Source organism: Giraffa tippelskirchi, chromosome 5 (genome assembly GCF_054371585.1).
Source record: "Giraffa tippelskirchi isolate mGirTip1 chromosome 5, T2T-mGirTip1v1.2.pri, whole genome shotgun sequence".
NCBI classification, from domain to species: Eukaryota; Metazoa; Chordata; class Mammalia; order Artiodactyla; family Giraffidae; genus Giraffa; species Giraffa tippelskirchi.
The window spans coordinates 32,247,149-32,259,570 of NC_137279.1; the positions used below are offsets into that span (position 1 = coordinate 32,247,149).

At 57.4% G+C, this 12,422-nt stretch overlaps 1 protein-coding gene across 6 annotated transcripts in view; it reads right to left on the reverse strand.

Moving 5' to 3' along the window:
- The window catches only part of CHD5 (chromodomain helicase DNA binding protein 5), a 64,674-nt gene that overhangs the window by 34,706 nt on the left and 17,546 nt on the right, over positions 1–12,422 (reverse strand). For 5 of the 6 annotated variants that reach the window (XM_081490306.1, XM_081490305.1, XM_081490303.1 and 2 more), the window contains exons 3-11: positions 11,706–11,885; positions 8,854–8,972; positions 8,046–8,284; positions 6,404–6,528; positions 5,120–5,243; positions 3,894–4,060; positions 3,499–3,720; positions 2,109–2,315; positions 1,665–1,876 (exon numbers count right to left, since the gene is read on the reverse strand). In XM_081490306.1, the coding sequence (XP_081346432.1) occupies positions 1,665–1,876; positions 2,109–2,315; positions 3,499–3,720; positions 3,894–4,060; positions 5,120–5,243; positions 6,404–6,528; positions 8,046–8,284; positions 8,854–8,972; positions 11,706–11,885 (1,595 nt within the window). Of the gene's footprint in view, positions 1–1,664; positions 1,877–2,108; positions 2,316–3,498; positions 3,721–3,893; positions 4,061–5,107; positions 5,244–6,403; positions 6,529–8,045; positions 8,285–8,853; positions 8,973–11,705; positions 11,886–12,422 lie in introns of all 6 variants that reach the window. The other variant, XM_081490304.1, reaches the window with a different exon arrangement.

A 12,422-nucleotide genomic window follows, 5' to 3' on the forward strand; every position in this document is an offset into this window, starting at 1 on the left:
CACTGCAGCTTGAATAAGGCTTCTGGGAGGGTCTCAGGACCTCCCACCCAACACAAGTGCACTGAGCAACTGAGCCAGGGCAACACTGCTCCCCCAAATGGCAGTGCCTAGGCCTGGGGACCACACTCAGAGGGGTACCAACCCCCAGTCACCATGGAAACCAATGGATTTTTTTTTTTTTTTTTAATAAATGATTGGCTGTTACTCAGACTCCGTTCAGGTAATATATTTGGAGGAAATTCACCTGCCCCACTTTGGAGTCAGGGAGAAAAATTGGCATTTATGTTTTGAACATGCAATTTAATAAAGGTAAAAAACTGTAGATCAGTTCAGCAGTGGAGGGGCCTCATCATTGTCAGTGAGGGCAGGGGATGGGAGGAGGAGGCATTTCATAATCAAGCGGGTGGCTTTTTCAAATTCTCCTGTACCCCCCACCACTGCTTCCTGACGACCCTGCTATCAGGCACTGGCACCCACCTTGAGCCCCCACAGCAGCCTCTGGGGTTGGTACTCTCATAGTCCCGTTTCCCATTAGAAACAAAGGCACAGGGGACTTTTCTGGTTGTCCAAGTGCTCAGACTCCATACTCCCAAGACTTCTAGTTCCCCAACCAGGGGGGCCATGTTTGATCCCTGGTTGGGGAACTAGGTCACACACGCTGCAAGTAAGATTTCACATGCCACAACTAAAGACCCAGCCCACTCAAATTAATAAATAAAAAACACACAGGTTCAGAGCACAGGAAATGGGAGCCAGGATTAGGATCTGAGTGGAAGACCCAGGTTCTGAAGCTCAGCTCTACTCAGCTCCTGCCTTCAGGACATGTGTGGTCTGTTGGACCCCAAGTCCCTCTGAGATAGAGCCTCCATGGACCCTACCCTGTGCCTGCCTCTCAGCTGGTTCTCAAGCACCTGAGCTCAAGAATCAGCAAGAGCTCCCACCACCCACCAAACCAAAGCCAAACTCTCGGAGGCCTTCTGCCTTGGTCTTTTTGTCTGGCCTCTGCAGCCTCTGACCACTGGGAATTTTGGATTGCTCAACAAAGGGCTATCGAGGGCACTGGAACTTGGAATAGTAGCCAAGAAAGTAAGTCCTACCATCAGGGAAGAACTGGGTTCCAATCCCAGCACCCCTGCCTGTTGGCTGTGTGCCTTTGGGCAAGTGACTTAACCTTGCTGGTGACCACAAATACAAAGGTGGAGATAAAAGGCCTACCTCTTGGGTTGATGGTGTTCAGTGTGATAGCCATGTTATAAAGAGGAGCAAATGTGTACCCACCCCCACAGCTCAGGCCCATTGTGGTCCCGTGGACCCTCCTGCAGGTATCAAGTACTGACTTCAGCAGAGGCCTAGGAGCACAAGGGTCCCAGCCCCTCAAGTGTCCCATCTGCAAGTTTCACAGGCCATTCGTCAAGTTGCCCTTTTATACATATGACCTAGGAACTGTTCTACCATGAGTGTAACATATGCATGTGCAAATGTAAACACGGGTGCATACATGTACCTACATACATGAAAACCCCTCCAGCTGGGTGGTCAAATCACCCGCAGCGGGGGTCCTCAGCCTCCCCTCCTGCCCCCACCACACCTGCGTGTGGTCCTGTGCCCATTTAACAAACTGAAGGGGCAGCGTGTCCAGTGCAGCTCATGCACCAGGCACACACCTGTGGTTCAGGATACGGTGGATCATCATCCACTCGGGCTTAATGCCGTAGCGATAGAAGCGCTCCTCCATCTTGGCATAGAGAGGATCTTTGTTCTTCCTCTTCTCACTCTTGCCGTCCTCATCGCCAGAGCCGTAGTCAAAGGGTGGTGGCTCGTCCATGTCATTCTTTCTTTGGTAGTTGCGATACATCACCGTGTGGTAGAGCTCCAGCTGCTTGCAGAGAGGACAGAGGTTAAAGAAGACAGATGGCCATGACCCCTGGTGTCCCCCAACCCAGCTCCTCCCCCAGCCCCCCAGCCCCCAGCCCCCAGCCTGAGTCCCAGGCAGGACAATCCTCACCTTCTTCCTCCCACTCCCCAGCACCCAACAATGTCCCTCACTCAAGGAGCTGGCCAGAGCACCTCACGTCCTAAGCACAGCCGCACCTGCCCAGGTACCTCACCTGGAGCTCCTTCACCCAGGAGCAGTGCCAGTAGGAGAGCCCAGCCCACTTGACGAAGAACTCTCTTTCTGGGATGCCCTCCAGGGGCTTGGGCGGGGGTACACCAGGGTCCACGTCAGGCCCCGGCAGCCCCACCATGAAGGGGGCTGGGGGCTCTGTCCACCGCCAGTGCAGGATCCGCTGGACTTTGCCCTTCAGTGGGGGACACTGTGGACAGAGGAAGGTCCCCAAGTTCAGGGCTTAGCTTCAGGTCCCCACCCCGAGGCTCCCTCCAACAGGCTGATCTGCTCCCCAAGTCAGACAGCACCACAGTGACTCCAAGACACCACCCTGTCCTCAGGAGCCTGCCCATGCCGTGCAGGCAGATGAGGCAATGTGTGTCTGCACACACACGCATGCACACACATACACGCACACACACAACGGAAGCCCAGATGCACACGGAGTGACCGAGGGCTGGTCCAGCCCACAGGGTGAGGGATCCAGCACTGGGGGCGGGCTGGGGACATCTCAGAGCATGGACACCTTCAAACACCTATAGTGACTGGATGGGTGCTCTCCTCTCCCTGCTGAAACCGAGGCTCCGGCCCGAGAGACCTTGTGTGACCTTGGGCAAGTCACTTTATCTCCCTGAGCCTAAGTTTTCTCATCTAAAAATGAAAATAACAAAAGGCCTGGTACTTGAAAACTCAGTAAGCATTAGAGAGACGCCCAGTAAACAGTGGCTGTTTATGGGCAGTGGCAGGTATATGACCACCTCTCTTTTCATAGCTGTTTCCAGCGACTCTGAAGGGAACTGAGAAGCAGCCGCAGGCCTAGGTAAAGGCGGTGGGCGGGACTCGAGGCGACTGGAGAGGGCTTGGGACGGAGCAGACAGACAATGGGGCGGGGCCAGAGCAAGGAGACACCGCCTTGTGGGCGGGATCTGGACGGGCGGGGGCGGGTCGAGGCCTTGGCAAGCTGGGAGCTCAGAGCTGGTGGGTGGCCAGCGGAGGCGGGGCCTTGGTGGCCAGGGTCTGCTTGGGCGGAGCCTAGGTGGGTGGGAGTGGAGAGGGCTGGAGCTGCCTGGTGCGGCCTGGGCTAAGGCGGTGGTGGGCGTGGCCCGCACTGGTGGAGGCGGGGCCTTGATAGGTGGGGCCTGAAACGGCCTGGGCGACGGCCGTGGTGGGCGTGGTCCGCAGGGGCGGGGGCGGGGCCTTGGTGGCCAGGGCCTGCTGGTCGGGGCTGGAGGGGGCTGGAGCGGCCTGGAAGAGGGCCGTGGTGGGCGTGGCCTGGACTGGCGGAGGCGGGGCCTTGATGGGTGGGACCTTTGTGAGCGGGGCCTTGCCGCAGGAGGGACCTAGACTTGTCGGGGGCGGGGCGTTCGGCGCGGGCCGGCGTTAACACTCACAGTACAGCGCGGGCAGAGCCATTCACCGTTTGGGATCTCGGGCAGCGGCGGGTTGAGGCAGTGCAGGTGGTAGGAGGAGGGGCAGGCATCGCAGCAGAGCAGCTCGCCGCCGTCCTTGCACACGCGGCAGAACTCCATGTGGTCGTCCTCCTCCTCCTCGCAGCCGCCCTCGTCCTCGTCGTCGTCGTCGTCCTTCGGCTCCCACTGGATCCCTTCCTTCTCCTGAAGGGAGGAGTCCAGGTGGAGGCACCCTGGGCCAGGACGCCCCTCCACCATGGTGCAGCTCCCTCCCTCACACTCGCACCGCCCCATGTTCTGCCCCGAGAAGACCATGCAGGGGTCTGGAAGACCAGGACTGACAAAACCCCCACCTCCGGCGTCTGTCTACGGCTTACACAGTGGGGACAGCTCCACTTGCCCTCAGGAGCTTTCTCCAGCTCGGGGTCGAGACAGACGAGGTGGTAGGCCCTCGGGCAGGTGTCACACAGAATGATCTCCCCACCCTGCTGGCACACCTCACAGTAGTCCTGGTGGTCCGTCTCATAGCCATCGCCATCATCGACTGGGGAAGGGGCAGAGGCAGTCATGGAGGCCGTGTCCCCACTCCCCATGCACAACCAATCTCCACCGCAGGCTGTCCTGGCACATACTAGGCACTCAATAGATGGATGAATGGATGCCGAAGGACAGACAGGGTGAACAGAATGATTGAAGAGTAAAGAGGGAAAATCCCTGGGGATCCAGTGGTTAGGACTCCGCACTTTCACCGACTAGGGCTCTAGTTCAGTCCCTAATTAGGGAACTAAGAACCAGCCACTGTGCAGGGCTTCCCTGATAGCCTGCAATGCAGGAGACCCCGATTCGATTCCTGGGTCAGGAAGATCAGCTGGGGAAAGGATAGGGTACCCACTCCAGTATTCTTGGGCTTCCCAGGTGGCTCAGCTGGTAAAGAATCTACCCTCAATGCAGAAGTCCTGGGTTCGATCCCAGGGTTGGGAAGATCCCGTGGAGAAGGAAAAGGCTACCCACTACAGTATTCTGGCCTGGAGAATTCCATGGACTGTGTAGTCCATGGGGTTGCAAAGAGTCGGACACAACTAAGTGACTTTCACTATGACTATGAGCAGCCACAAAAAAAAAATGTAAACGGGTGAAGAGATGGATTGAAGACAAGTAAAAGGAAAGAAGGACGGGAGGGAGGAAGGAGGAATGGAAGAAGAAAGGTGGGTGGATGGACAGAAAGATGAATGGACGGATGGATAAGGGGGAGGGAGGAAGGACCGAGGGATGGAAAGAGGGAGGGTGGGGGGACAGATGAGTAGAGGGTGGATGACTGAAATGGTGGGCAGTGGATGTGGTTAGGAGACAATTCCTTCTCCTGTGCCCCTCTGCCATGCAAATGCTCTGGGGTGAGTCACATTATAGGTCCCTAATAGATGTGGACCCACTGAGACAGGACCCCCCCCTCTCCTAAACACAGAGACGAGGGTGGCTGAGGAAACACAGAGGACCTGCCTGGCCTGGCTGAGGCCTGAGGATGCCCTTCCCTGCTCCCCAAAGGGGGCTCTACACCCCACATCCATGTGACACCCACAGGAACCCTACAAACAGGAAGTCTTACTTCTCTTCTTTTTGCGCCTCCTCTTGCTCTTCTTTCCCAGGGCAGCAGAGCACTCGGAGCGCACGGAGGAGCTGTGGATGCTGGCGCTATCGAAGTCTGACTCCTCTCGCTCATCCTCCTCGCTCTGCAGGGGCAGGGGAGGGCCCTATGAGCCCAGAGCTGGCCCAAGGGGCTCATTTCGAGGCTTCTCAGGCCTGGGCAGAGGGTAGGGTGTGGCAGGGTACCATGGAAGCTCCGGATACAGGGTGCTGTCTGCAGTTCATCTCATCTAGCCACCCAGCTAGAGCACCCCCTAGCCCACTGGTCCAAGCTGATGGCCTGCCACCCTCCCCAAGCCCTGCTCTCCAGCCCTCATAACTCTCCCAGGCCTTGCCCTCCACCCTGCCAAACTCCTACACATCCCTCAAGGGAAAGCCCTAGGGACACCTCCCCCAAGGAGCCTTCCCATATCTCTCCCTAATGAGACCTGTTGCACAGCCTGTGTGCCAGGTCCAGCCTATTCCATTTGCATGTTATTGGCTCTCTCCCAGTACATGCATCCAAACCCTTCTAGACTGTGAGCAGCTCCAGAGCCGGGTGCACCGAAGTGGAGCAGAGGGCCGAGCACCTTAGTCTTGGCTCAAAAGCTAAGCTGAGTGGGGACACCTGCTGCTCCATGCTCCCCTCCACAGCAGCTACACTTGAGACCTGTTACTTGCCTCTCGCAAAGGACAAAGAGATGGCTTCCATCCCTGCCACTTTGCAAGGCTGAGCAGGTGAGGGAAACAGGTAACTTATGGGAACAGGAGGGAGGGATGAATGCCCCCACCCTGGAGAAAGAGGGCTCAAAGTCTCAGACATGGACTTAGGGTCATTCTGAACCAACTGCCAGAGCTGCCCTTGAAGGGCTGGAGCCCTGCCTGCCCCCACCTGCAGGCCTCCTTCCTGGGCCCACTCTCCCAGCAGACCTGGGCATCCAGGCCCCACCAGGACTCTCCCGCCTGCTGCCCAGATAGAGAGGCAGCTGGGGCCAAAGGAGCCGGGACTCAGCCTCCAGCTCAGCAAGGTGGGCAGGAGAAAGAGCTGGAGGCGTGGACCACCCAGAGGCCACACTCCAAGGGCACTTGGAAGGATCCAGGCTGACTCCCGCAGCAGGCTGGCATGTAGCACAGGAAGAGAGAGTGGGGAAGGGTCACAGGACCTGCCCCCTGCCTGGTACAGAATGAACTGACAGCCTGCGTTTCAGTCATCCAATCTTTGCGTGGTGTGCACTCCACACACGCTCACGCTCACGCTCGCACTCACCGAGGACCCCTTCTTCCTCTTGCTGCCGACCCCTCCGAAGCGGAACTTGAGCCCAGTCACCTTTCTCCCTTTGCCCTTTTTCTTCCCATCCTTGGAGCCTTTGATCTTCTTCCTCACTCCAGGCCCTGAAAAGCAACACAGCTCGCTCACTTACCACCATGCTTTCACTCAGCCTCACAGGAACCCAGTAAGGAAAGGATCATTTCTGCTGTCACCCCTTTCCCAACGAGAAAACTGAGGCTCAGAAAGGTGACATCTTTGCTTAAAGCTGCACAGCAAGTAGCAGGGGAGGCCTGAGCATAACCCTGGTCCAGTCCCAGTCCTAGCCACTGCATTGCCACCTTGGAAACAGTCCTGTCTCATCCCTCTCCCCAGAAAGGAGCTGTCCCCAGTAAAGCCACAGGGCCAGCAGAGCCACCAAGGGCGCACCCACCTACCTGCAGTCCATACCTGGGCCCTGGAAGGGTTGGCTAGAGCAAGAAGCCCTTCCCCCAGCAGCCAGCCTCCAGGTTGCCCACCGTACCCCCACACTGGCACCACTCAAGACCTCCCCCACCTCTGTGGCCAGTAGAGGTGAGGCTGTGTTTTTATGGAGATGGCCACAGGACAATTATACACCTGGGGAGTGATGACCCCCCAAGCAGCCTTTTCTATCAGGCTGAGCAGGGAAGGTAGGGGCCTGGAGGCAGGTGGCCTCACCCGGGGCCCTCCTCCATCCACATCCACACAGAGAGATGGGGCTGGCAGCCCAGCTGTAACCTCAGTGGCGCCATGGAAAATCTATTTCAATTTTTCAGGCTCTGAATAGGTAGCTCAGGGAATCAATAACTCAGCAGCTGGAGACCAAGAGGAAATGAGAAAGAAGGCTGGCTGGGCGGCTGGCGAGAGAGTGGAGCGGGAGCAGGTGCTGAAGCCCACATCACTTGCCCACCAGGGTCCCTGCAGGACCTGGCAAAGGAATGTGTCGTCCCAGAAACCAGAGCTGCTTGGGGCAGAAACAAGAGGTCCTCACAGTCTCCTCCGCCCTCCATCAAAACCCAGGTCATGGCACCAGGAAGGTGAGCTGCAGGCGAGCCCACCATTCAGAGACCGGGAGAGATCAATGGCTCTACTCCCAAGGGAGACAGAAGCCCTCCACTCAGGGCAGAGAAGCCCCTCCCCGAGAACTTCAAGTCGCAGAGAGCCTCTGCTGTCCCAAGCCAGACACCACCGCGGAGTCTGATTTTGTATCTGGACCTCCTTCTGGGTTTCCTGGGAGGCCAGCCCTGACCACGCCCATGCCCACCCAGGCCAGGCACTCAGAAGAGGAATCAATGGGTCATTTTAGGACCGCTTCCCCTGGGAATGGTGCAGCCTCAAACACAAGAGTCCCCCAACTCCCAGCAGCCTGGGCCGCTGTGGTCCCCTCCTCCATGCCCAGGAAATCTCCCAAAACTCTGAGCCCACTGTCCCCCTCCACTTGTCCACCAGCCCCAGAAGGGAGGCAGGACAGATACCATCACATAGATGAGAAAGGGCATGTGGATCCAAGGTCAACCAAGGCACTGGGTAAAGACCAGCCCAGCTGTCACAGCCACCCCAAGCTGTAGGGTCTGGGGGGCCTTGGACAGCAGGACTGGGTGCCCCCTACCCGCAGCCATACCCTTGCCCTCTTTGGTCTTGGCCTTGCGAATGGGCACAGGCTGGGGCGCCTGCTGGGGGCTGATGGCCAGCGGAGGCGCGATGGTGACTGTCTCCACGGCCGCGGCCACTGCCGCCGCGGCCGCTGCTGCCGAGCTGCCCTTGAAGGGGTTGTTGGCGCTGAACTCCCGCCACTTGGCACCCAGGACGGTCATCATCTTTGACATGGGGATCTTCGGGTTCTTCTTGGCGATGAGTGGTCTGCACGGGGGTGGGGGCAGGCAGAGGGTGAGGGCAGTCCCATGGAGGGGACGAGACCCCCAAATGACCCCCTCAGGGCCCACCCATCTTCTCCCACATCTGGAATATGTGGCAAACTGGGAACAGTGGGCCAAATGGAGGGCCGAGGAAGAGAGGACCAAGCCAGAGACAGCCTCCACCCTCAACACCCCTTATTTCCTGTTTACAGGGCTGGTCACCTTCTAACTGGGTTTCTAGACCCGGTACGATTGAGGGCCCAGAGGCAGGGGCCTCCAGCAGGACCCTGGGGGTCCAGTCCCATTTCTTCTAGAGCTGAGAGTGGCCATGGGCGTTTAAGACCTCGGGACTGACTGGGGCCATCATTCCTGGGGGCAGGACCAGCAAGGGAGGGCAGGACCGTCTGTGGAAGTGAAAGGTCCTGTCCCTCCTTCCAGCTCTGCCCAGGCTCAGTGTCAGCCCAACACTCCCCCCACCCCAGGAGTCCAGGGCCCTGTCCCTCTGGCCCCTCACTTGGTTCCCTCAGGGAAGCCATCTCCATGGGTGCCAGCCATCATGGCCCCGAGGCCCACCTGAGGAACTGGCTGAAGGCCTTGTAGTTGGTCAGCGTGTGGTAGTCGGCCTCGGAGAACAGGTAGTCCACGTCGTCCAGGCCCCACTCGGCCATGAGCTGCCCTGAGGACTTGGGCTCCTGCAGACACAGGGGCCAGAGGTGGAATCAAAGGTGGGGGTCCTTCTAACCTGCACCCCCATCCCTGGGGCCCCACCCAGGAGGCCTGGGAAAAGCGGGGGTGATCATGTGTGCAACTTGCAACTTAACAAGAGCAGTTCACATCTCAAACTGAAAATATCCTAGAGCACCCCAGGCCGCCAGTCCCTTGAGCAGTGGGAATGGCTCAGATGCCAGCTTATGAGGGGGTGCGGGACCATGTGTCTAGGGTTTAATGTGGGGGTTTGAGGGGAAGCCATGTGTGTGCCCAGGGCAGGAATAAGTACAAGACTCACTCTCTCTGCCCCAGGCTGTCACCCTGGGGTGACACAGTCACACCTGGACCTCGTGAAAAGACAGGCTGCTGCTAGGTTCTGGGGCCAGGAAGGTGTGCCCTGCCTGGCCAGGGCGGGGCACGGGGCAGTGCCGAGCTGGGGGCAGAGCCCAGAGAGGGGCCCTGAGCGACTGCTTCACTTTGGGAGCAGAGGCACAGGGAGGTGTGTGAGTTCCCAAGGGCACAGAGATGGCCAGCCAGGGCATCAGGTCACCAAGCAGACCCGGGCTGGCTAGGAAGGGGGGGGGGGTAGTGCTGACTATGAGATTAGAACCTGCCAGACAGACTCAAGTACCAATCCTGGTTCTGCCACATAGTGTCAGTGAGAGGTGAACAAGCCAACCTCGCCTCTCTGTGCCTCGGTTTCCCCATCTGTAAAATGGGGATAAAGCACCTAACTGATGGGAGCAAAGGAGTTAGCAGAGGTGCTTGGAACAGTGCCCCTCACTCGGATTCCCCACCTGTTCCAGACAGCCCAGCCCCGCCCACTGATCCATTCCACCAATCAGCACACACCACTCCCAAGCTGGGTCTTTGGTCCAGGTGGGCATGTGACTTAACCAGTCCAGGCAGGGGCAGCCCTAGGTCTCCTATAAGGAAAACTAGGAGACAGGCCAGCTTCCCGTCCTGCTGGACAGGGCAGTGGGAGTCCAGGAAGCCCTGAGCTGCTGCTACACTCGTTCTCAGCCATGAGGATGCCTGGCCTGAACCCAGAGCTGATTCCACAAAGGCAAAGAAACAGGGCTCTGGATCACACCATTGGGTCCCCTGAGCTGGAGGCCCCTTACCTCACAGCCCTTGGGGCTGCTGATCCAACAAACCACTTTGACTGCCTAAGCCCCTCAGGGTTGGACTGTCTGCTCCAGCAAGAGAAGGCCACCTGGGCAAGACACACAGTCTCCCTCAGCACCAAGGGACCCACTTCCTGGCCTCCTGATCTCTGTGACGGATTCAGAGGTGCTCCCATGTGGGACCTCCTCCCTGGGCCGACCTGCCCCTGACACACAGTCATTCCTGGAGGCACATCAGGCCTCTGCTCCCACCAGGAAGCAGAGCAACAAGTGAGCAAGCAATGGCATCGCTCCAGGATCACCCTGAATCGCTCCCGTAAGTTCATCTTCCAAAGCTGTCAGCCTCTCAGCTGTTATCCGTCACAGATGACTCACAACACACCAGCCAGCTAATGAGCTCCCCCCGGGTGTCAGGGCACCACGGGCACTTCCCAACTTCAGTCGCTGACAGTCACCACCTCTGCCTCACCCATCAGCCACTGTACTAATATTTACGGAGCACTAATCTTCAGATCCACAGCCAGCCCAAACGGAACCTCGGGGAAAGATGGACGGAACCAGGAGACTTCCAGGTGTGGTGCTGTCATCTACCCCTGCCTGCCTTACCCTCACCCCCTCCCCGCTCCATGGAGTGGCCTTGAGATTTTCGGAGCCTTGGCTCAGTCACATCGCTCCCCACATTCATGTTCACAAGGAAGAGGCTTCTGTCTCTGGGGAGAGCTGTAGGCCCATCGCTACAGCTGCCCTGGCTCACGCTCCCTGGGACACTCTCCTGGACACCCACGCAGGCAGAGTTTCAGAACACGTGCTAAGTAAATCCCCCTTCTACAGTAAGCAGAGCCGTCCAGCTGCTGCTGCTTTTTTTCTTTCTTTCTTTCTCTTTTTAAATTTTTGGTTGTACCATGTTCAGTCCCTGAGTCAGGAAGATCCCCTGGAGAAGGACATGGCAATCCAGTCCAGTATTATTGCATGGAGAATCATATAGACAGAGGAGCCCAGTGTCCTACGGTCCATGGGGTCGCAAAGAGTTGGACATGAATGAGGATGCACATTTCCAATATATGGGATCTTAGTTCCCCAACTAGGGATTGAACCCATACTCCCTGCATTGGAAGTGCAGAGTCTTAACCACTGGACCACCAGGGAAGTCCCATAGCTGCTGCTTCTTGGCAAAAGCTCCATTTGTTCTATTTTCCCAAATTGTTTCAAGCAAGAGGCTCCTGACACCAAACTTGAGTTCAGACCATCACTCTCCTTGGAAACAGCTCTGCGCTAGGCCAGGCAAGACAATGGACATCACCAAAAGGCTGCCTGACTTCCTCCCCCAACTTCTAAAAGTCATCCCATTGTTATTTCTGATGTGTCTCCAAGACTTGTGGCTACAGTATTTCTCACAAACTCGTGTCCAACCTTTACACGTGTGCACATGGATACACTCACACCCCCAGACCCATCTGCCCCTACAACCAGTGGTGGGAAAGGAGGCTATTCATGCAGGGGCTCTGGGGTCAGAAGGCAGAGAGCTGGCAGCAGGGGCTCAGCCCCTTTCCTGAGTCCTCCCTCCCCACTGCCAGGCCTCAGTGTTGTTACCTTGAGGCACCCATCTTCATTGTCATCCTCGTCATCATCTTTCTTTTTCCGCTTGGCTTTTTTCTCCTTCTTGTCCTTGAGTTTTTTCTTCTTCTTTTTATTCGGGGAGTAGTCACTACCTTCACTCTCCGACTTCTCTTCCAGATCCTCTTCATTTTCCGACAGCTCGTCATTGCTCCCCTGGAAGAGAAAGGGAGATGGTGAGGACAACAAGGGCCCCCAGTCCTGGGCAGCAGCACTGCCCTGCACGTGGCCTCCTGGAAGAGTCAGTCGGCCCATGCTTTCTGGATCAGTCTCAGCCACCAGATCACCAAAGCTCCGATCACCTGGAACCAGCACGGGGCAAGGGTCTCATCCCTGACATGCCAAACGGTGCCGTGCAGGGGAGTCAAGGCCTCGTGTGAAGCCAGGCTGCACCCTCACAATGCACAAGCAAGAGGCAGCTGCTTGGATGGCCCCAGAGTGAGGTCCAGGCTCTGCCTCAGGTTTCTATGGACTCGGATTGTAACACAAATGTCAGGGATGACACTTGGACACACAGAGGATGTGATGCTCAGAGCCAAAAAACAAAATGCAGGCTAGGCTGGAGAGGAGCCCCTGGTTTCTGCCCCGGACCCCACCTCCACACCTCTCTGCTTATCTTTGCATCCTATGGAGTTGTTTGTGTCAAGTGAAACCTGTGGTTAACACAGCGCACATGCTCAGTGCTCAGTCATT